The sequence below is a fragment of the Calidris pugnax genome, unplaced genomic scaffold (assembly GCF_001431845.1).
Source record: "Calidris pugnax isolate Ruff unplaced genomic scaffold, ASM143184v1 scaffold147, whole genome shotgun sequence".
Lineage (NCBI taxonomy): Eukaryota > Metazoa > Chordata > Aves > Charadriiformes > Scolopacidae > Calidris > Calidris pugnax.
Genome location: NW_015092359.1, coordinates 4,666,607 through 4,687,491, shown reverse-complemented (window position 1 = coordinate 4,687,491; position 20,885 = coordinate 4,666,607). Strand labels below are relative to the sequence as shown.

At 44.6% G+C, this 20,885-nt stretch overlaps 1 protein-coding gene across 7 annotated transcripts in view; it reads left to right on the top strand.

The window, feature by feature from the left end:
- The window catches only part of RIN2 (Ras and Rab interactor 2), an 83,864-nt gene that overhangs the window by 47,973 nt on the left and 15,006 nt on the right, over positions 1 to 20,885 (top strand). For all 7 annotated transcript variants that reach the window (XM_014962495.1, XM_014962496.1, XM_014962497.1 and 4 more), the window contains 5 exons: positions 3,208 to 3,400; positions 4,082 to 4,193; positions 9,537 to 9,609; positions 12,593 to 12,684; positions 15,919 to 17,061. In XM_014962495.1, coding sequence (XP_014817981.1) covers positions 3,208 to 3,400; positions 4,082 to 4,193; positions 9,537 to 9,609; positions 12,593 to 12,684; positions 15,919 to 17,061 — 1,613 coding nt within the window. The remainder of the gene's footprint in view (positions 1 to 3,207; positions 3,401 to 4,081; positions 4,194 to 9,536; positions 9,610 to 12,592; positions 12,685 to 15,918; positions 17,062 to 20,885) is intronic.

Here is a 20,885-nt window from a genome sequence, read left to right as displayed (position 1 = left end):
GGGGGTAGGGGGTGGAACCCAAACAAAAACCCCTCAAAAGTAAAACCAGGAGATAAATTTGTGTGCATAATAGGTAGCACATCTTGCTAGCGTTCTTATTCTGTACATCTGAATTAATCAGGTGATTGTGAGGAATTCAAATGGTGGTTCTTTCCATGCTGTTGTTTACAAAGAAGTTACACACACATCTCAGTCCCAAATATACAGCCATCTCTAAGACATGACAAACTTCAAGGACTCCCATGTGTCAGGGATATATGTTTAGCACCCCGATCATTAATTAAAATAATTTTTAAGAAAAATTCTTAAGAATTAATTCTAAGAATTCTTAATTCTAAGAAGAAAATAAAAGCCAAACTCAGGCTGTGATGCTCGGTAGGGCTAGATCATTACAAATCGGCTGTCAGAGCAGATCAATGGACTTCTGACTGTGTTTACCTCCTGGACCTTCTTGTAGGTTGTATGGACTGTGCCAGATATGGGGTTTTTTCCAAGTGATGCCATTGCCAGAGTTCACCAGGTCTGAGCTTTCTGTCTGCCTCTTTTATTTGGATAGAAAATAAATTTTTTTGAAGTGGCAGAAAGTCTCATCAAGGTGAGGTACTTATAATCTTTGGCTTATTTCTTGTGAGGGAGCAGAAGCAAGAAGGAGGTGCGTGTGTTTTGAGGTCAATAAGGTGTGGGCTCCCGCGTTGCATTCCTCCTTGGATCTCAGCACGTGGGAGGGATTGTGCATACAAGTACCTGGAGGTTCCAAAAACCTGACAGCTCCCTATTCAACAGAATCTTCAAATTTATATCCGTTTGGGTGCGTTTGGCAACCTTACAGAAGAGGAACATTGTGACCCTACGTACACATGCAAACCCTTACCAGCTTTAGGTTCTTCATGGCAACGCGCAGTGCCAGACCTTAGAGCTGATACCAGTCACGTGCCTTTTCTTGCACGTGACAGCACTTTCTTTTGTAGGCAACAAATTTTTCTTTCTCAGATACATTCCCTCTACAACATGTGTAGCTTCCACCTCTTGGAAATGGAAATTTCTACCCAGCTCAGCCCATGTCAATGTATAACTTGCATTTTTGCCCCAGCTGTCTTGGGTTTGTAACATTGCTAAGTGGCTCTGAAGGCGAGTGGGAAGTTTCTGAACAATATTTACTGGAGGTACAGCTCGTGAAAACGCTTTTGTGATTCATGATTTGGCTTTCGTGGAGATTCATACATTGCAACACTGAGTTGTTGCAGTTGAAAGGGGAACCCAGGATTCCTGCTGGGGGGGTTTCAGAACCTGTTCATAACTGATGTCAACACTACTTCCCTTCTGTTCCCAACGGCTCTCTGTGTATTTGGTGTCCCTTGAAGGCACAGTGGCAGTTACGAAAAGCTTTTGACACTCGAGGAGGAAAGATCCCTGGCATTTTAGATGCCTTGCAAATCAAAAAGGCATCGTGTCATAAATAAGCAAACAGAGAAAGAGGACGGAAAGGGAGAGGCACACAGGTGATCAGGGTGATAATTGATCCAGATAATGAAAAGTTTTAATGATTGCACCTGTTTTTACCTGATCATGCAGTGAAAGTTCTCTACCACATTTACTTTCCATTTCTAGCCCTTTCCACAGATGCTGCAAGCTGCTGCCCAAAGCTAGGAAAAAACAAAAACAAAACCAGTTTGGTTGTTTGTTGTTTGGTTGGTGAGTTTTGTTTTGAGGTTGGGTTTGGGGGGGCGGGAGGAGGTGGTGGAATTTTTATTTGTTTGTTTGTAAGTACCGAGTGCTCCTGTGCCCGTGAAGTTTCTACCCCCTCGCTCTGGGTACAGTAGCTGGCATGATGAAGGTGGTAAAGGCTGTTAAGGATGCTTCCTGCCTGTGCAAAACACAGTGTTCAGGAGAGCTTCCCGACAGTTTGCAGTGGGGAAACGCAGCTGTGTTGCCCTCTGCTGCTCAGGAACCTCTTCTGCCATCAGAAAAAGTTTGTAGGGAGAACACAACCTCTGTGCCTGACACCTTAGCGAGTCCAATTTTGAGCTTGCAGGGGTTTTTTGTCTATGTTCTATCAGGAAGCTGTGACCAGAGTAACTGTTCTGCAGTGGTTTTTTAGCACTGGAAGAATTGCAGGACGTGCTTCTAGCTCAGAAACGAGGAGTTTGAACCAGCAACACACGTGTGTTCCGTACTATTTGAATGATGGCAAAGTTTTGCATAAACAAAAGGAGTTCTCAAAGTATTCTGTTTGTTTGGATTTTTAGCACACAACAAGTATCAGTAGCCTTCAAGACCTGTACTTCATTACTGAATTTAGCAGCAACTTTAGCTGCCCTGCCCTAATTAAATTTTAACCTTACACTGGCTTGCCACATTCACGCTTAACTTAGCCTTTATTCCTCACGCTGGAGTCAATCCAAGGGAATTAGGAGCATAAATATACAATTCCTTACTTGCTTCTGATTCTGGAAGTGTAGTACTAAAACATGAAGTAAGGACCTTTCATGGCAAAATGGCAAAAATGTAAAGAAGTAGAGAATTTGTGGTATGGACCATAAAAAATTACTACCACTTAGGATGATTTCTTAATGAAGCTGTGCCTTAGGGTTATTTGGGGGATTTAACCTTTTTTTTTTTTCTTTTTCTCTTATTTCTCCTCTTATTTCTCCTGGCTGAGGTCTCTGACCACTCATTAACAAACAGAAAGTGCTTGTGTTTGGTGTGGTGATTTGCCAACAGGTAATGGGTTGCTCCGTTGTCAGAGTATTGAACAGATCTTTCTGTTCAGGAAAGGATGGAGGAAGATTTCTGTAGGTTGGAGCTTTTACAATCTGTCTGGGAATAAAAATATCTGAATTGCATAAATAGCTTTAGAGAGAAGTTTTTTCCAAATGTGAGCAAAGAAAGGAGGTGAAGTGTTCAGTCAATAATGTATGTGTGTACACCTGTATCTGAAGTGATTGCTGAATTTCAACAGGCTAATAGAAAAGGCTATGGCTTATCCTAAAGCCAGCTGTTAAACTGAGGACAAGTGAAAGAAAATCATACATCTTATGGATAAGAGACATTTTGTGTATAATAATTATATTAATTCTCAGTAGGAGAAATACCAGTCCAGGGTGCCAGCAGAGCTTTGTGATAACTCTGTTTGCTGAACTGAGTGATTGTTTATAGAAGGTTAGCATGTCTAATTTCTTTTTTTTTTTTTTTCCAAATTTTTCACAGTCTAGTAAAGGACATGGATAATGTCTCTCCTGAGAAAAATGATGTGAAAAGCTGCCCCCGGGACTCTGGATATGACAGCCTATCCAACAAGCTAAGCATATTGGACAAGCTCCTCCATACTCACCCTGTGTGGCTGCAGCTTGGTCTGAATGATGCTGAAGCCATGGAAATTCTGCAGGCCCAGCCTCCTGGGGTAAGGAGTTACACTTCAACTTACTTCATACAAGTGTTAAAAAACAAAAAAAAAAACCCAAACCAACATTCCACCCCCATTTCTTCTGTCCTTTGGATAATCTGAGTGAGGTTTTCCTGAACGCTGGACCAGTTGGAGGGTGACCCATTACCTGGGCTGATGTGTTGGGGGACCAGTTTGGGTTCCTCTGGAACTGAGAACTAGACTGCTGAAATTGCACCTCCAAAGCTGGACCTTGCTAACTAGGGTGTGTTTCCCCTATAATGAGAATGCAATATAAATGGGAAATGACAGCATTTTATCCTTTATCCAATGGTGCCTGCATTGAAGTTGCTGCCATGGAAACCAGGCCCTGTCTGCTTGGATGAGGCTGATGGCATGTTTCTGATGCTGCCTCCATCATGGTGCAGAAGGACTGTGTGAATGGGCTGGTGGGACACAGGGAGACCCTCAGTCTCCTCCAGACTCTGCAGCTTGGCTCAAGGTTGGGGATTTGCTTTTCTAAGTGTTCTGCTGCCATTTTACACCAAGCTGTTGAACTTGACACTGAGTAAAATTCTGAGACGTTTTATATAGATCGGAGATTGTGATGTTTTTTCTGGTTCTTTTGTCTATAACCTGTCTCTCTTAAGGCGTGTGTGATGAGGCTAAAACCATGTCCTCTTGCCTTCTCCACGACAGATATTTCTGGTTAGGAAATCTGCAAGATTGCAGAAGAAAGTCATCTCCCTGCGTCTGCCCAGTGACTGCGGGTCCTGCCTAAAGGAATTTGCAGTAAAAGAAAGCACATACAGTAAGTTGTGAGTTACATACTTTTCAGCTACGTGGCACCCTATATGAGCCAGGAGCACTCTGTGTTGGTAAAACCCACAGCAGAAAATACCCAAAGTCTTGCAAATAGTGTCACAAACTGCCTATAATGCTGTCTGTGGATGACTCTGCAAGTGGCTCAGGCACATCCTGGAGAAAGGAAGATATACAGAAATGCTTAAGTCTTCCAGTTGTGTCCAGAACAGACTTATTTTATGTACCTTGCTGAATCCAGGATTCATTGATTATTATGGGTAGTTAACCTCTCCTGTAGAAACACAGTCTATAAATCCTGTCTGCTGTCAATGAAATCACCTTGCGTTTTCTTGTGCTCAGGGAACTGTTCTTGGATGCAGCTCTCTCATGAGCTCTCTCTGTCTCCAAATCTGGGTGTGGTATGCTCTTCTTAATGTAATAACTAGAAGGATTTTTACCCTTGGGAACTGTTTATGATGTGAGAGCAATGATTTTTCTTTTTTAATTCCAACTAGATTTATTCCCTGCTTTCTAATAGAGGTGAGCAAATGTTAGAGTTCCAGTCAGTTTCAAAACAATAATTCTGCTCGTCTCTTTAGAGGAAGGGTGTGAAAAATATCATGGAATCACAAAATACCAGGTTGGAAGAGACCTCAAAAAGCACCTGGCCCAACCTTTCTTGGCAAGAGCACAGTCTAGAAAAGGTGGCCCAGCACCCTGTCCAGCCATACCTTGAAAGTGGCCAATGATGAGGAGTCCACCACTTCCCTGGGGAGATTATTCCAGTGGCTGATTGCTCTCATTGGAAAAATTTTTCCTCTTGTCTCCAGTCAGAATTCCTCTAGAAGTAACTTGTACCCATTACTCCTGGTCTTTTCCATGTGAATCCTTGTAAAAAGGGAGTCTCCATCTTCCCTGTAACCACCCTTTAAATGCTGGAACATGGGGTCTCCCCTAAGCCTTCCTTTTTCAAGGCTGAACAAACCCAGTTCTTTCAGCCTTTGCTCATATGACAGGCTTCCCAGTCCTTTGATCATCTTGGTGGCCCTTCTCTGGACCCTCTTCAGCCTGTCCATGTCTCTTTTGTATAGCAGGAATCAAAGCTGGACATGATATTCCAGGTGCAGGCCTGACAAGCACTAAGTAGAGTGGGATAATGATGTCTTTACCTCTGGTGGTGATGCCCTTGTTGATGCAACACTGGATCCCGCTGGCTTTCTTTGCCACAGCCATATTGAGCTTGTTGTCCACCAGACCCCCAGGTCCCTTTCCACAGAGCTGCTCCCCAGCTGGGTAGATCCCAGTCTGTGCTGCACTCCTGGATTATGTCTTTGTTGAACTTCATAAGGTTCATAAGACCCCCACTCTTCCAGCCTATCCAGGTCTTCCTGCAGGGTGGCTCTCCCTTCTGAAGCGTCCACTTCCCCACTCGGTTTGGTATCATCAGCAAACTTCATCAGGGTACACTTGATCTCATCATTCAGATCACTTGTGAAGATATTAAACAGCGTTGGGCCCAGTGTCAGTCCCTGGGGGGACCCCGCTTGTGACAGGTTGCCAGTTTGAAAAGGATCTATTTACCACCACCCTCTGGGTGCAGCCTGTCAGCCAGCTCCCCACCCACCGCACAGACCACTTCTCTGGACTGTGACACATCAGTTTCTTGAGGAGGATGCTGTGGGGAACCACGGCAAAAGCCTTGGAGAAATCCAGGTAGATGATGTCCACCGCTCGCCCCATATCAGCTGAGCAGGTTACTGTGTTGTAGAAGGTGATCAGGTTTGTGAAGCACGATTTGCCCTTGGTGAGTCCATGCTGGTTTTTCCCAATTATGTACTTCATTTGGCTTGTGACAGCTCCCAGGAGGATTCATTCCATAACTTTCCCAGGGACTGAAGACTGATGGGCTTACAATTTCCCAGATCCTCCTTTAAGCCCTTCTTGTAGATGGGGGTGATATTAGCCTTCTTCCAGTCTTCTGGGATGTCCGTCCATGACTTCTCAAAGATTGTGGAGAGCAGCCTCACAACAATGTTAGCCAGCTCTCTTTAATGCCCTCAGGTGGATAGTGTCAGGGCCCATCAATTTGGAGGGGTCAAGCTCCTGTAGTAATTTGCATACCAACTCCTCCTTCCCCACTTCAGTGGGTCTGTGTTTGCATCATCCTGGGTTTTTATTCCCAAGGCCTGGGGCCCAACAGTGCTGGTGAAGAAAGTGTTGAAAACCTCTGTCTTTTCAGCATCGTTGATGACTAATTCACCTCTCCCGCTTAACAGCGGGCCAATATTTTCCTTCTGTTTCTGCTTGTTATGTAGCTGAAGGACCCTTTCTTGCAGTTTTTGACATCCCTGGCCAATTTCAATTTAACTTTTGTTTTTCTAACTGCATCTTTGCACGCCCTGTCAATGCCTTTGTAGTTCTCAATGGGTCTGCTTTTCTTTCTCTGGTACGCTTCTCTTTTGGTTTTGAGCAGGCTCAGAAGCTCACGGTTAAGCCAAGGGGTCTCTTGCTCCATCTACTTCCTTTACCTTTAAAGGGGATTATCTGTTTTTGTGCTTCCAGGAGACTGTTCTTGAAAAACTCCCAGCACTCGCCAACTCCTTTATCCTCCATGGAAGCTTCCCACAGAATCCCTCCCAACCGAGAGGAGCAAACTGAAGTTTGCTTTTCTGAAATCTAAAAAGTTTGTCTTTGTACTAACCTTCAGCGTGCTCACCAGGATCCCAAATTCCACAATATTGTGATTGCTGCAGCCAAGGCTATCACTAACGGACATGTTACAAAGCAGGTTTTCTTGGTTCAGGAGTAGCAAGTCCAGCTGTGCCTCATTCCTGCTTGGCACACCTGATATTTGTATGAGGAAGCAGTCCTCTATGTGTCCCAGGAACTGTGAGCTGCCACCTTGTTCTTCCAACAAATGTCTGGGTAGTTGAAATCACCCACGAGAACCAGGTTCTGTTGCCTTGAAGCTTGCTTAAGTGATCCAAATGTTGCTTCATTGGCCTTCGTCTCTTGGTTTGGAGATTGGTAGCACATGCCTACTGTAAGATCCCCCTTGGAGTTGAACCCCCTGATCTTGAACCAGAAGCATTCAATAGGGCTTCCACAATCACTGTAGTTGACTTCTATGCATTCAAGGCTCTTCTTAATGTAGAGCACAATGACTCCCCTCCTCTTCTTCCCTGCTGGCCTTTATGAAACAGTCTGTAGCCGTCCATGGTGATCATCTAGTCATGTGAGTTGTCCCACCACATTTCAGTTATTCCTACGATATCATAACTTTCTGACTGGGCGTAGAGCTCCAGTTTCTCCTGTTTGTTCCCCAGGCTGTATGCATTGATGTACATACTGTTGAGGTGGTTGTTCTTCCAATTCACTTCTTGGAAGGCAACTAAGGAACATTTGTTGCTGCTCAGGTTGGCCTGGCTTATTCCCCAGGTGGTTGCAGTGGCATGATCATTGCCACTTTGGAACCTACCCCTCAGGTCGCTTAGTTTAAAGCCTGTCTCACAAAGTTGGCCAGCCCACTGCCAAAGATTCCCTTGTCTCTTCGAAACAGGTGGGTCCCATCTCCCAAAACTGGAGAAAATCAGCAACGATATTAGTTAAATCAGAGTGTCTGTAGTTAAATTCTGTTTCTCTTAGTAAATGGAGATAATTTTATTTGAGTTTTTTCCTTTTTACCTTTCCCTTCTCTGCCCCCGGCAACTAAAAATTAATTCTGTGTGTCCAGTTTTGGTTCCAGTTACAAACAAGGCATGGCAAAGAGAAGAGAAAGCTATCAAGGACAAGTTGATCTAAGTGTGATGTAAGGCTGTGTTTGTAGGCTCTTTGTACAAATGAATTCCCTCTCCCATCTTAGAATATAAAATAATAATACATTGGGTTTCATGAATAAAACTTTACCACAAGGGGGAAGTATCTACTGATGGTTTTACTCACCAGTCATAGCTGAGGTTTAGTTGTAGTCAGGGATCTGAAGACTCATCTTCTCTTAGCCTGCTCCTACATCACCTGCTTACTGTCTGCATTATTAGTGTCTCTCTTAAAGAAATCCCTTTTTCCAGGCACATAAAAGACCAGGTTGATCTGTCTTCCTGCGCAAGGGTTGGATAAAAGATCGGTACCTGACTTAAGTTTTCTTCTGGTTCACATGCAGGCTTTATAGTCAGTAGCACTGGAACCTTGGTTGGGGGGAAGCTGGTCTTGCAGCATGGAAGACCAAAAATTACACTCTCACTACTCGTGGGGAGGCGTTGCTGAGGTATCCAAAGCTGCTGTGTGGCTTTTGGCTTTCCCCACCAAGCCTGGGAGTCTGCTTGGTTTCAGCCAGATGTCTGGAGCAGCAGTGGAAGTACTCTCCTTGGGAGATGAATTTCAAAGGTGGTTCTCTACTAGTGAAACCACGACAGTGTGCACATCACACCAGCCAGAGATTCACCCCCGTGATCTGGCTTTTCTAACTCTGGGGTGGGCTGAAGCAATCGCAGACTTCACATTCACCCCTTTGTAGAAGTTGTCTGGGACTGCAAGAGATGGGTGTTCGTGTACTCCAGGAACCTGTCTGTGCTACCGTTATATTTTATAACTGCTCTCCCTTCTAATCTGGTCTCAGTCACATCCAGAGGCAAAAGATGTAGATCATTTCACTCTGGGAGCCTCTTCTGCTTTTGATCTTTGTAGTCATTGGGTAAGATTTGCCACTGGAATCAGAGCAAGCTTAACATAAGTGAAGTGACAATCACTTCTATGTCATTATTACACAACCAAGTATTTATATCAATAAGAAACAATGGTATGGAGTGGTAAAAAAATGAAAGGCATAGCATGTGTCTTCCTCTTCCACTATGTAAAGTGGCAAGAAGCAGAATTGTCTTGAGGTTTGTTGTTAAATGTTTGTGGGTTGTTTTTTTTGAGTGAGAATTTAGCATCTCCCATTTAGGCGCTAACACATCTGGATGAGAAAACAAGTGAGTAGGATGGAAATAGGAGATTTAAAATTAGGTATATTAGTACCCGGGGCAAACAACGCCTCAGTTATTGATTTACTGTCTATTAGCAAAACATTGTGCAATTCTGATCATATTTAATCTGGTTCCCAGGAATTAGACCATATGTTTGGAAAACAAAAACAAAACCACTACCAAGACTATTGGTATATTCTTGAAAATGCCTTTAGCAGAGACACGTACTCCTCCACACAGTTGTTTTCTCTTAACCAACCAGTAGTTAGTCTGATGGTGCAAACTTATGAATTTTATGCAAAAAATCTGAGAAGTGTTTTATTAAGCATTTTTAAGAAATGGCGGATAGATGTGTGATTGTTTCCCTCTTGTAACTTTATTCGCAGCGTTTTCCTTGGAGGGGTCTGGAATAAGTTTTGCTGATTTATTCAGGCTCATTGCTTTCTACTGTATTAGCAGGTAAGATGGTGTTACCTTCCGAGTCGCGTTTGCTAGAATGTCTTGGGGAAAAAAAGAATCTCAAGGACTTTTATATTGTTAATCTACAAATATTCCTGGGTAGTCTTAGAAGGTAATGGGAGAAATAAGAGATGAGAACTGGAAGCAAGTTCTCCCTCTGTCTTATTTGGTGCTGATTATCAGAGGGTTGTTGTCATGTTACCCACCCAGCCATGAGGTCTTGCCAAATTGAACTTTACTTTAGCTGGTGTCTTGTAATTCTTTCTTAACCACTCTGTAACTCATTTAATAAGCACCATAAGCTATCTTATGGGAAGCTGTGGTTGCCCCATCCCTGGAAGTGTTTAAGGCCAGGCTGGATGGGGCTTGGAGCAACCTGCTCTAGTGGGAGGTGTCCCTGCCCAGGGCAGGGGGGCTGGAGCTGGATGATCTTTAAGGTCCCTTCCAACTCTGACCATTCTATGATCTTGCAATGTCCACTTCTCAGAATTGCTAGTGAAAAGCATTTTTGGCACATAAGGAAAAAATGTCAGATCCCGATGTAGAATATGACAGCTGAGATGTGAACATAAATTGTGAACAAAGAAAACTGCCTCATCAGATTTCTAGTTTATGGCTGCCCTACTTGTTTTCCAGGTGGTATGCAGAGAAAAAATAGTCTGTGCTTTTTATCTTTTAGGTTGTTTTGAATTTGACTTTAGTTTACTGGTAAAAATTTCCAGACTGATGCTTAAGCCTTACATATATCCACAGGCAGGACATGGCCACACCACACACCTGCACGTTTTCTGAAGGAATGGGGGAGAGGCAACTCTTAGTCTTGGTTCTTTTACTGCAGCGAGGTTGCCAGTTAGTGCTGACAGCAGCAATTTCTGGTGTGGGAAACGCTCACTAGGGATGCACTGAGGTTGCTGTACTTAATGTTTTTGTTTGTGGTGGAGAAGCACCTAGATCTCCTTTGTTAGAGGCCTCCATTTTGCTAAGCTCTACATGCCTGTGATGGAAGAAGTGTTTATACCACATAAGTAATGGGTCAGCACTCATGAGTTGAAATGAGCTGAAACTGCATTTAAAAGCAATTTAATGATGAGAGATCCCTTACCTTATCACCCTTTCAGTTCTGTGCACTAGCTAGGCTCTGGAAAATTCACTTTAAGGGCCTACAGGGAGCATGCAGCAAGGGCAGATTTATTTGCACTAGTTTATTTCTTTTCTTTTGTTGAAGGCTCCAAATTGCTTCACACTTGCTACTAGTAAGCCCACAAACACACAGTAGCATGTCGTCTTGTTCACGAGTCTGGTAACTGAGAGCCTCTCTCTGCGAAGTGGTTTTAATCTTGTTAATTGTATTTTGGTCAGCCCGGTTCAGTGTCCTCATGGGGTCATGTCTCCCATTCAGAAAGCACATACAAACTGCTCGTCACCCGTTTATCATTCTGTTCTTCTTCTTGCCCTTTGAGGAAGGGGAAGGAAGTGAAAAGAGTGGGCATCACAATTTAGACATGGTGTTAAAGCTTTCCTAGTGCATCTTCTTAAACCCAGCTTTAGCTGCAAACCCATCCACAGCTATCAGTAATAAAGACAACTTCAGCTGCAAACCTGTCTGGAGATTTTAGTAAATGAAGCTCACTTCTTTGTGGGTGTGCTTTTGGAAGCAGATGCTTATTTCCCCATTTGGTTGAGAAACATCCTAAGTGTTTCTGGTTGCCTAATGTTTTTTTTTAAGTGGCAGCATCTACCCAGCTTCCTTGTCGCCTTCAGGCAGCAGTCTAGCTGGGGGTGCGAGAGGAGAATGTATAGACTATTTAAAGAAGCAGTTATCCTGAGAGTACCATTTGGTACAGCACAGTAAAACCAGGAAGATTTCCTAAAAGCAGAGGGAATCTCTTGTAATAGGTATCCAGTCAGTTTGAGTAAGGAGTCAAGGTTTATCTATCTTTGTACTGCATCCATGATGTTCTAGAGTCTAGATCATCTGTGGCATAATGTTGAAAGACTTGAATTTGAGTGGTGTTTTTTTTCAACAAGTTAACATACAACATAGAGAATATTTGAGAGAAAATCCCACTAGCTGTCTGTGCTACGACAGATGGTTGGCTTGTTCACAACCTTAAAAATAAAATAAAAATGATACCGGTTGTGCGTAAGATTCCTATGCTCCATTTGTTCTTATTTACTCTTAATTACACAGATACTTCTACAGATTTTGCAGTTTAGCATGCACTGTTGTTTGAGGGTGTATCAGTACCAACTGGGCAGGAAAGAGGTATAGTACTGGTTGATGGTAGTACTCATACAATGTACAAGTGGTTAAGTAGTTTTGGCCCTTAAAATCTTTGTGTAAAAGCTTTTAAGACTGGATTTGGTGTATATTGTTGTTCCTGCATTTATGCATCTCCCTTTGTAACCATGTATTGAACTTCTAGTATGCAGTGAAGAGAAACCACATATGAGAATAAATTATGAAGACTTTCTTAAATGAAGTATGTTTTTAGCCTTGGGCAGAGTAGCACCAAAACATCCCAACTTCGAAATTTTTAGGGTAGCTGCCCAAGTACTCATTTAAATTTTTATTCTGAGAATTGAAATTGAACTTCAAGAGCAAGCAACAGTATATTCAGAAAATAAGAAGCTTTGTTGAAAGGTTAGGGGCAGATAGCATTTCTGCATCTCACTGGTATGCTTGTAAAAGAGCAGATGTAAAAGCTGCTGATGTAATGAGAGAAAATATTGTGGAAAATGAGCCTAAAGAGAGTCCTGGGGACTTGACTGGCATTTGCACTTCACACCACCTTCCAATGTAGAGGAGGCCTGGGGTTTGAATGCTTCACTGTGTGCCATGTGTTTAAGGCTCTTGCTACCTGCCACAGCTCCAGAAGAAAATAAGAATCAGAGCTCAGCTACTGCCAGTGTTGAAAACAAATGCTTTTAAAACTATGCATGTTGTCATGAAAACTGTAATTGCTTTTCTTTTTAACAACAGGGATGTCCTTCCATTCACCCTGAAGTTGCCTCATGCTATCGCTGCAGCAAAGACAGAAGCTGAGCTTGAAGAGATTGCTCAGCTTGGACTGAGTAAGTAGATCTCTACATAGATGAAGTGTTGCTAAAAGCTTGAAGAAATAGCCTGCATCAGTAAATAGTTCATATTGATCAGTGATGATATAGGTTTCATTTAGAAAAGCAGCTTCTCCTGTTGGGAAGGCCAAATCTTGTACTTGCCAAATGGTGACCTTGGGGCTCTTCCTTCCTTCTGTGCCTTCTGTGATATTTTTGTTAGTGCTGCTTCCTTCCTTCCTCCTTCTCTCCCCTCTTTGTACAGCCCTTGGCCAAAGCCAGTCTTAAAATCCTTAGTTTGATGTCGCTTCCCCTCCGAGGACTAATGTCAGCTGCGAGCACATGTAGCAGGCACTGGCTTGATGGTTTGCTGGAGTTGCCAGGAGAGTCAGGAGCTGAGGTTCACTGTTAAGAAAACTTCTGTTCAGGTTGACACGTGGTCTTAGAATAGTGATTTTTGAGATCAGTGGCTCAATGCAGTAGCACAGTGAAAAAAGGAGTGCGTGCATAGGATCCGCAGAGTGTATCCACACGCGTTGGTTTGGTGAAATGTTTAAAATAAGAAAGGAAAATGCAAGAACATATCCTCACATCACTTGGCTGCTATAACCCAATACGGGCTCATTGTAGAACGTACCTTGAGCTTGCAGGAGACACAAAGCCTGGCAAAGGGTTTGAAACGTGAGCTCCACCCAGAAGAATCCTTGAGCAACTCCTGCAAAGTGCTGATGGCCTCATTTCCTTTTGCAGGAAGGGAGGGTTCACTGGTGGCAGTCTTTGTCCCAGTAGATTTTTTTTTTTTTTTTTAAATCATCTTTGCTTTAGAAACGGATCCGTGCTAAATCAGAGTAAATCATGAGTTGTCTAGAACTATTTGGGACTTTGCAGCAAAGCCATACGCAGGGAAGTATTGCACTGCTTTGCATTTTGTTTTGCTGCAGTAGCGATGCAATTAAGAGTCTTGTTTCAGAGAGGAGACAAATGACTTCTGTGCTGCTCATCTGCAAGTTTAGGTAATTAGACAAAAGTATGGATTTTCGTGGGAATGAAGGCAAATATGGAACTGTTAATTAGGTGTTTGGACGGGGTGGGGGGAGGGTGGGGGAAGGTGTGATTGGGATACAGTGCAGTGAAGACCATCTCCCAGTGACACTTGGAAGCCTTAAAGTAACATTAAGTGAGTTTCTCCACAGGAGATGATAGTGGTGGTGTTGAGCAAGCTTTCCAGATTAACCACACTGGCTTTGTCCTCAGTACCTGAGAGCACCATGGAGTGCCTGCTGTAGAGTTAGTCTTGCTCTTGAACAATCTTTGTCTACGTTGTGTGTGTTGTGTCTTTAAGACAATACATTTTAAAGCTGAGGAGGAGACTGATGGATCAGTGTCTGACTGTGTGTTTGGTGTATTTGGGATGAATTACCTCTATACACCAAATTAAGATCACAGGTTCTGCGAGCAGAAACCAGACAACAAAGCTTAGATTTTGATAGACTTCTAGGTTTCCACGTGCAAAAGAGAATACACCAGGAAGTCAGCCCTTCAACGCTGTGCATCCAAGAGATGCCTTAAACTCCCAAGGGCCCTTCCTGTTGAGTGTGAGCTTTCCTTAAGCAACATATAAGCACAAAACTCCTGAACGTGGACGTTTTGTAGCTCTTTTCAGAGCTCTGGTGGGCTGTAGGCTCAGAGGGAGAACTGCACAAGGCAGGTCAACAGGATGTAGCCCAGCAAACCACATCAGGAAGAACCTGGTGGTAAAGGTGCCAAGGCTATTGCCAACCTTTAAGGTTTCACGTGCTGAACATAAGATTTCCCCCTTGGTCTCTCTTGTGTTTCACCCAAAGAGGTGCTTACATTGTGTGTGTTTACAGCAGCCTGTGAGCCAGGCACGCTGGCCAGGCTGGTGAGGGATCTGCAGGCAGGATGTGAAGTCACGGAGCAGGACAAAAACAGCAGCATTGTGTGACTCTGTAGAGAAATATGTCTGTGCCCACATGTGTTCCCTGGCAGCAGGTTATCACCAGGAGCCATTTCCTGACTTCTGCCCCGTAGGCACGACACAGGTGACTGTGAGACATGGACCCTCTCATGGATTGCTTGACATCCATGCAATTGGGCCCAGGTGACACGGCTCAACAGCCCAAATGTGGTGTCTTGGCACTACAGAAAAAGAGGCCGTGTTAAGACTGGCAAATTTCAGCCAAATCCCCCTCCTCTGGAATACCAGGGCTTGTCTGGTTTCAATTTTCATACCTTCAGGAGCTGTTGGGCTTTACCACTGTCTCTGTTTCAGGAAGATGCTGACGCTTTGCTGGGACGAGTGCGGAGGCTGCAGCCGGTTGCAGAGATTTGGCTGGCTGAAAATTGCCGATTTTAGCACAGATTTCCCACACTGCTGGTGTGGGGCTGCAGAAATCCATCTATTTATGCACTGCTGAGAGTCTAAAACCTCAGGCAAAACTGTGTCACCGCTGCAAAGGCAGGGCTGCGGGCCAGGGCTCTTAAAGGGAGATGAGCACTTGGCCTGTGTGGCTAAAGATTGTGTGTGCACACACCACAGCAAAGTGTGAGCTGTCTTCTCATCTGTAGCATCATTTGTTCGCTATCAGAAGAAACCAAACTACAATTTTTGTTGAGTTGCTATAAGTGGCCATCAGCTGGTATAAATCAGCCTAACTGTTGTCTCTAATGGAATGAGCTTATTAATACCAGCTGAGAATCTAGGCTTTATTTCTCCCCAGTGGGAAGCTAGGGGAGTAGTTTACATTCATTTCAGTCTCAAGTTGGTAAGAATTACTGGGTTACAGTCTCCATTCCTTTCTTTCGTTCTCAGTTTATTTTTAAGCTGAGCTCAGCGTGCTGATTTGAAGCTATGCGTTGGTCGTGATATTTATAAATGAGAAAGAGAAGCCCCAGGAGTGTAGCATGCAGTTATGCCTGGTGGTGCTTTAAAGAGGTTCACTTGGAGTGTTTTTTCTCCCCCCCCCCCCCCCGCCTTGAATTAATAAAAGCTTGTCTAAAAGTCTTGAAACTGGTGATGTTCAGCTGAATGTTCTGAAAGCCATCTGCGTGCCGTTTTGCATTCTTATGTTAAGGTAATGATGATTTTTTATATATATACAGCAGAGCCCTTTGCTCACCCGAAAAATCCCTTTTCCATCTCCCAGCTGCACAGGGGTTGTCCTCAAAAGCTTCGCTACTTGGCTGTTCATTTTTTTATATATATATATATATATATATTTTTTTTTTCAGACTTTTGGAGCTCCCCAGCTAACAGCAGCCCCCCGCATTCTTCACCTCCCCATAAGCCTGGGCCTTTGCATAGCTCTTGTAAAGACTCCCGTCAGCTCTGCCTTATAAATGGAGTGCATTCTATACGAACCAGAACGCCTTCGGAGCTGGAGTGCAGCCAGACCAACGGAGCGCTCTGCTTCATTAATCCTCTCTTCTTAAAAGTGCACAGCCAGGATGTCAGTGGAAGTCTGAAAAGGCAGAGCCCCAGAACTCAAGACGTGAATGGCACGGCCAGGCCTCGCTCCCCCCCACCCCGGCCGCCACCTCCTTCTATTAATAGCACCCTGACGAGTCCGCAGCTTTCCAGGACTATAAAACAGGCGAGCATGCCAGAAACGGTCAACCATAAGAAAGAGAGAGGTTTGGATTTGCTGCGGAATAAACCAGCCCCCATTCCTCCTCCTCGGCTGAAGAAGCAGGCTGTTTGCTCGGAGGTGGAAGGTGGAAGCTCAAAGGCCCCGGCGGTGACTCGGCCCGGCGGTGGCGGCTCCCTGCCTGCGCCTGAAGCCCCCGGCGTTCCAGGTGAAGCAGCCCTGCCCGAGCCGGCTCCGGCAGCCGCCAAAAAGACGGCAGCTCCCAGCAGCTCTGAGTCACACGTCCCGTGGAATGGAGGCAGGCAGAGGCTGAGCGACATGAGCATTTCCACCTCCTCCTCCGACTCGCTGGACTTCGATCGGAGCATGCCGCTCTTCGGCTATGAGGGGGACACCAACAGCAGCCTGGAGGATTTTGAGGGGGAAAGCGACCAAGAGAGCATGGCACCCCCCTTGAAACCCAAGAAGAAAAGAAACAGTTCGTTTGTTCTCCCCAAGATTGTGAAATCTCAGCTGCGGAAAGTCAGTGGAGTTTTCAGTTCCTTCATGACCCCCGAAAAGAGGATGATTAAGAAAATTGCGGAGATGTCCCGGGACAAACGCACTTATTTTGGATGCCTAGTCCAGGACTATATCAGCTTTCTCCAGGAAAACAAGGAGTGCCATGTTTCAAGCACTGACATGCTGCAAACGATTCGGCAGTTCATGACCCAAGTCAAGAACTATTTGTCCCAAAGCTCCGAACTTGATCCCCCAATCGAATCGCTGATTCCAGAGGACCAAATAGGTAAGAAACACTGTCTGGTGTTTTGGGGAAAGGTGAAAATGCATATTCAGTGTTTATTGTGATGGTCTTTCTGCCAGTTTTAAAAGATGGGGTTGACTTTGCTAGAAGAATTCGAGCCATTGGAGTGTTTGGGTCTTAAAACAAAACCACCACCCCCCCCACACACACACCCCCTGCCTCCAATCACCCTGGCAACTTGGAAGAACTGTGCTACAAAGTTGTTCGTAAAAAAAATTATTATTAAAATAGCTGCAATGTGGACTTTTTACTTGTGATTATGACCTTTTCCTTTTTTTAGCTGCTGCTCTATTAATAATATGGAATCCTTTATTTGCTGGCGCACATGTATTTTTCTGTGAATTGGGCTGAAATGGTTCTCAATGCTCGGACCAAAACTGTGCCAGTTTTAACCACATGGATTGTAATTGTAAAACTAGAATTTATTCAAATCTAGTGACAGTTAACAGCAGAGACACGCTTCGTAGCAACTTAATTTTGAAATAAATCTCATTCTTGCAAATATTCTCATTCACTCTTAGCAAAGCTGCACTTGAAGCTAAATAAAAAGATCTGTAAGAGTTTTAAAAAACCCAAACAAATGTGTGCAAGAGAGAGAAGGGGCTGCTAGTCTCAGGATTTCTATACCCTCTGTTACATGTGCATGTTTATAAATGGTTGCAGATGAGCTATAAGTTTGAATACATGTTTTAACAACAGAGAGAGACTTGTGTACCCACAAAAGTGAAATCATTGTTGCTGCATATAATCTCACTGCCCCTCTATCTTGCTGAGTCTGAGCAGTATTTGTAAAAGAGCCTATAAGCCGCATTTAGGAGGTAAACATCCCTCAGGGCAGAATACTTTCCTTGTGAGCTCACTTCAGTCCTCATTTGCTTGTTTTTCTCCTGTACTCCAGCGTCCCAACAGTTGGCCCAGTACAAAATTGGCAGGCAGTTCTTTCTCTGGGAGCAGAGGGTGATTTTTATGTTGACATTTCTGTCCTTGAACAAGAGGAAGTATTCTCGCATAACTTCAGCTTCATTTACACAAAGTCAAGCAAAAGTAACAAGGGCTGCTAAAGCAAATAAAACACTCCGAAGAGTGTCCTTGAAATTGAGACTCTTTCAAAGACGTGTCATGTCCTCACTAGAATAATAAAGACTATTATGTGGGCGTTATGTGGAAGACAAAACGGCGGATTGAGCGGTGGTGCAGGCGCTTTTTCGCCTGGATTTCTGCAGAGTGCTGGATATTTGACAAAGAAACACAGATCTGGTTTGCTTCTAACTTTGTGAAAGCTTGGTTTGACTTGTACTTTTTATTGTAAGGGTGTGGTTTAAATCAGACCCTGGGTCTCTGAAGACTGGCAAAACGCTTTCTGCTTTTAAATGTTTCGGTAGTTTTGAAGTAGTGTGAGCTGTGAAATGTAATAACTAAACTGCATGGGTTTTCATCAGCGACAGAGAGTCTGACTTTGATCATGTGATTAAATGCAATTAATTTATAAAGTGGGATAGTTTTAACAAAGGGAGAACTTGCTTTTGAATCATCTACTGCTTGAGTCTGCAAACAACCGCAGTGGATCAGGAGCATCAGATGTTGCTGATTTAAGCAGATAACTATGTGACAGCACGATTTAGTCATCCCTATAGAGAACTTTTTATGATGTAGCCCTGCCTATTATCCGCAATTTTGCTTGACTATTTCATTATGGAATTGCAGCCTGAATTTTAACTTCGAGTAGTCATTTATCCTCTCTTGTCGGTTTGCGCTTTTGCAGCGCAGGTTTTTCCTCTCAACATGTCAGCCTGGGGCTGGATGTGTGCTGCTGAGAAAAATATGCTTTTCTGTTTCTCGTGTACTGTCCCACAGCGGTGGCGAGTCAGTGTCAGAGGCTCTGGTCGGACCTGGTGGTGGCCAAGTTGGAGCTGGACACAGTGGCTGTCCCCTGCCAGGGACTCTCAGGAGGAAGCACCGGACACCCTTGCCCAGCAGTAGCCTCAGACCATGTCAATGGAGCAGGGGGGAAGCCTGCAGCAGAAAATGTTTGGGTCTCTCAGCTCCCTGGGCTGGTCCTGCCTTTATGGAGAGGAGCTGGAGCCAGTCCTCACCTCCTCCTTCCACCCAGCAGAACTGCTGCTGCTGGTCGCCTGTTCCAGGGCAGCCAGACTTCACCTTATCCCAGCTTTGTCTCCTGAATTTTGAGTGCCAGAAAAGCACCCCCTGAGGCTTAGTGAAGCCCTTGGTGTTTGGGACTTTCTCCTGCATCTGTGTAATGATTGTTGTGATGGTGTAGCTTTTCTTGTAGAACTGTATCATGGACTTCCCAGGCTCTTGCAAGCAAAAGACTTTGTAGAGTCATTCAGCAGTTTGAGTTGGAATGGACCTTTGAAAGTCATCTAGTCCAACCTCCCCAGATGTGGGAGATCTCTTAAGTTTCCTGGACAGGGGATGTATCAAATTGTTTAACTTCTGCCAAATCATTGGGAGAATGTGATTTCTAATTATTCCCGACAGGTGCCTCCTAATATTAGGCTGTAGGCTGTTAACCCTTCCTGAAACAATGGGATTCCCAGTGTTGGGACAGAATCAAGGTCAAGGCACGTGGCTTTTTATTGCTTAAGGATGAATGCAAAGTACTTCTTTAAAAGTCTTCCACACCTGGACTGGTCAGAAGAGACCCTGATAGTCCACAGCTGCTTGAACAGCAAATGTTTGGGAGGTTTTGTTTGTATTTTCTCTTTTCTTGTCTGTGGACAGAAAGGAGTCAGGTTGACCGTCATTGCTTCACCAGGTGATCACCAGGAGGGATCTAACACCTGAACAACTCAATGCATGAATGGGGGCCTAGCCCAAGAAGGGACCTGTTCAAATAATTTGGCGATAGGGTGTTCACTGATCGTTTGGGAAGGTGCTGAACCAATACCGCCTGGTTTTTGGTTTTGGTATTTCTAATGCATAATGGATTTTTAAATGTTGAACGTTAAAAGAGGCTTGGAGAGAGAATGTGTTGGCCCCTCGCTGGCAGGACATGCCTTGTCACAGGGACTTGGGTCCACGTAGAGGAGTCTTGGGCAGACGGGGCTGGAGGCTGTACAGAGGAGTGTAGTCCCTTCCCTGTGGGAGCCGATGTGCCAGCCACTCTGAGGGAGGCTTCTTGGAGAGGAAACCATTTCCTCCTGATGAGAGGCGATGTTTTACTTTCCTCCTTGTGAGATTTTGGGTCTTCTGAGATTTGGAGTAGGGTCAAGTTGGAGGCCTGTTAACCAGCGGTATCCCCCAGGGGTCAATACTCGGCCCAGTCCTGTTCAACGTATTCATCAATGACCTGGACGAGGGGACAGAGTAAATCCTCAGCAAGTTGGCTGATGATACCAAACTGGGAGGGATGGGTGACGCTCCAGAGGACTGTGCTGCCATCCAGCACGACCTGGACAGGCTGGAGAGCTGGGCAGAGAGGAACCTAATGAGGTTCAATAAAGGCAAGTGGAGGGTCCTGCCCCTGGGGGGAAAGGCACCAATATAGGTTAGGGGTGGACCTGCTGGAAAGCACTTCTGAGGAGAAGGATCTGGGGGTCCTGGTGAATAGTAACCTATTCTTGAGCCAGCAATGGGCCCTTGTGCCCAAGAGGGCCAATGGGATCCTGGGCTGCGTAGGGAAGAGTGTGGCCAGTGTTACTTTTCAGGTGTTGTACATTTGTTTCGACGTCCCATGCTCCTACCCTGTCGTTCATCCCAGTATCTTTTCATGTTGAGTTGAGGTCAACCACGCGTGCTTCAGTGCCCCTCCTTTCACTATGGGAGCCAGAGGACGGGGCAAGTAA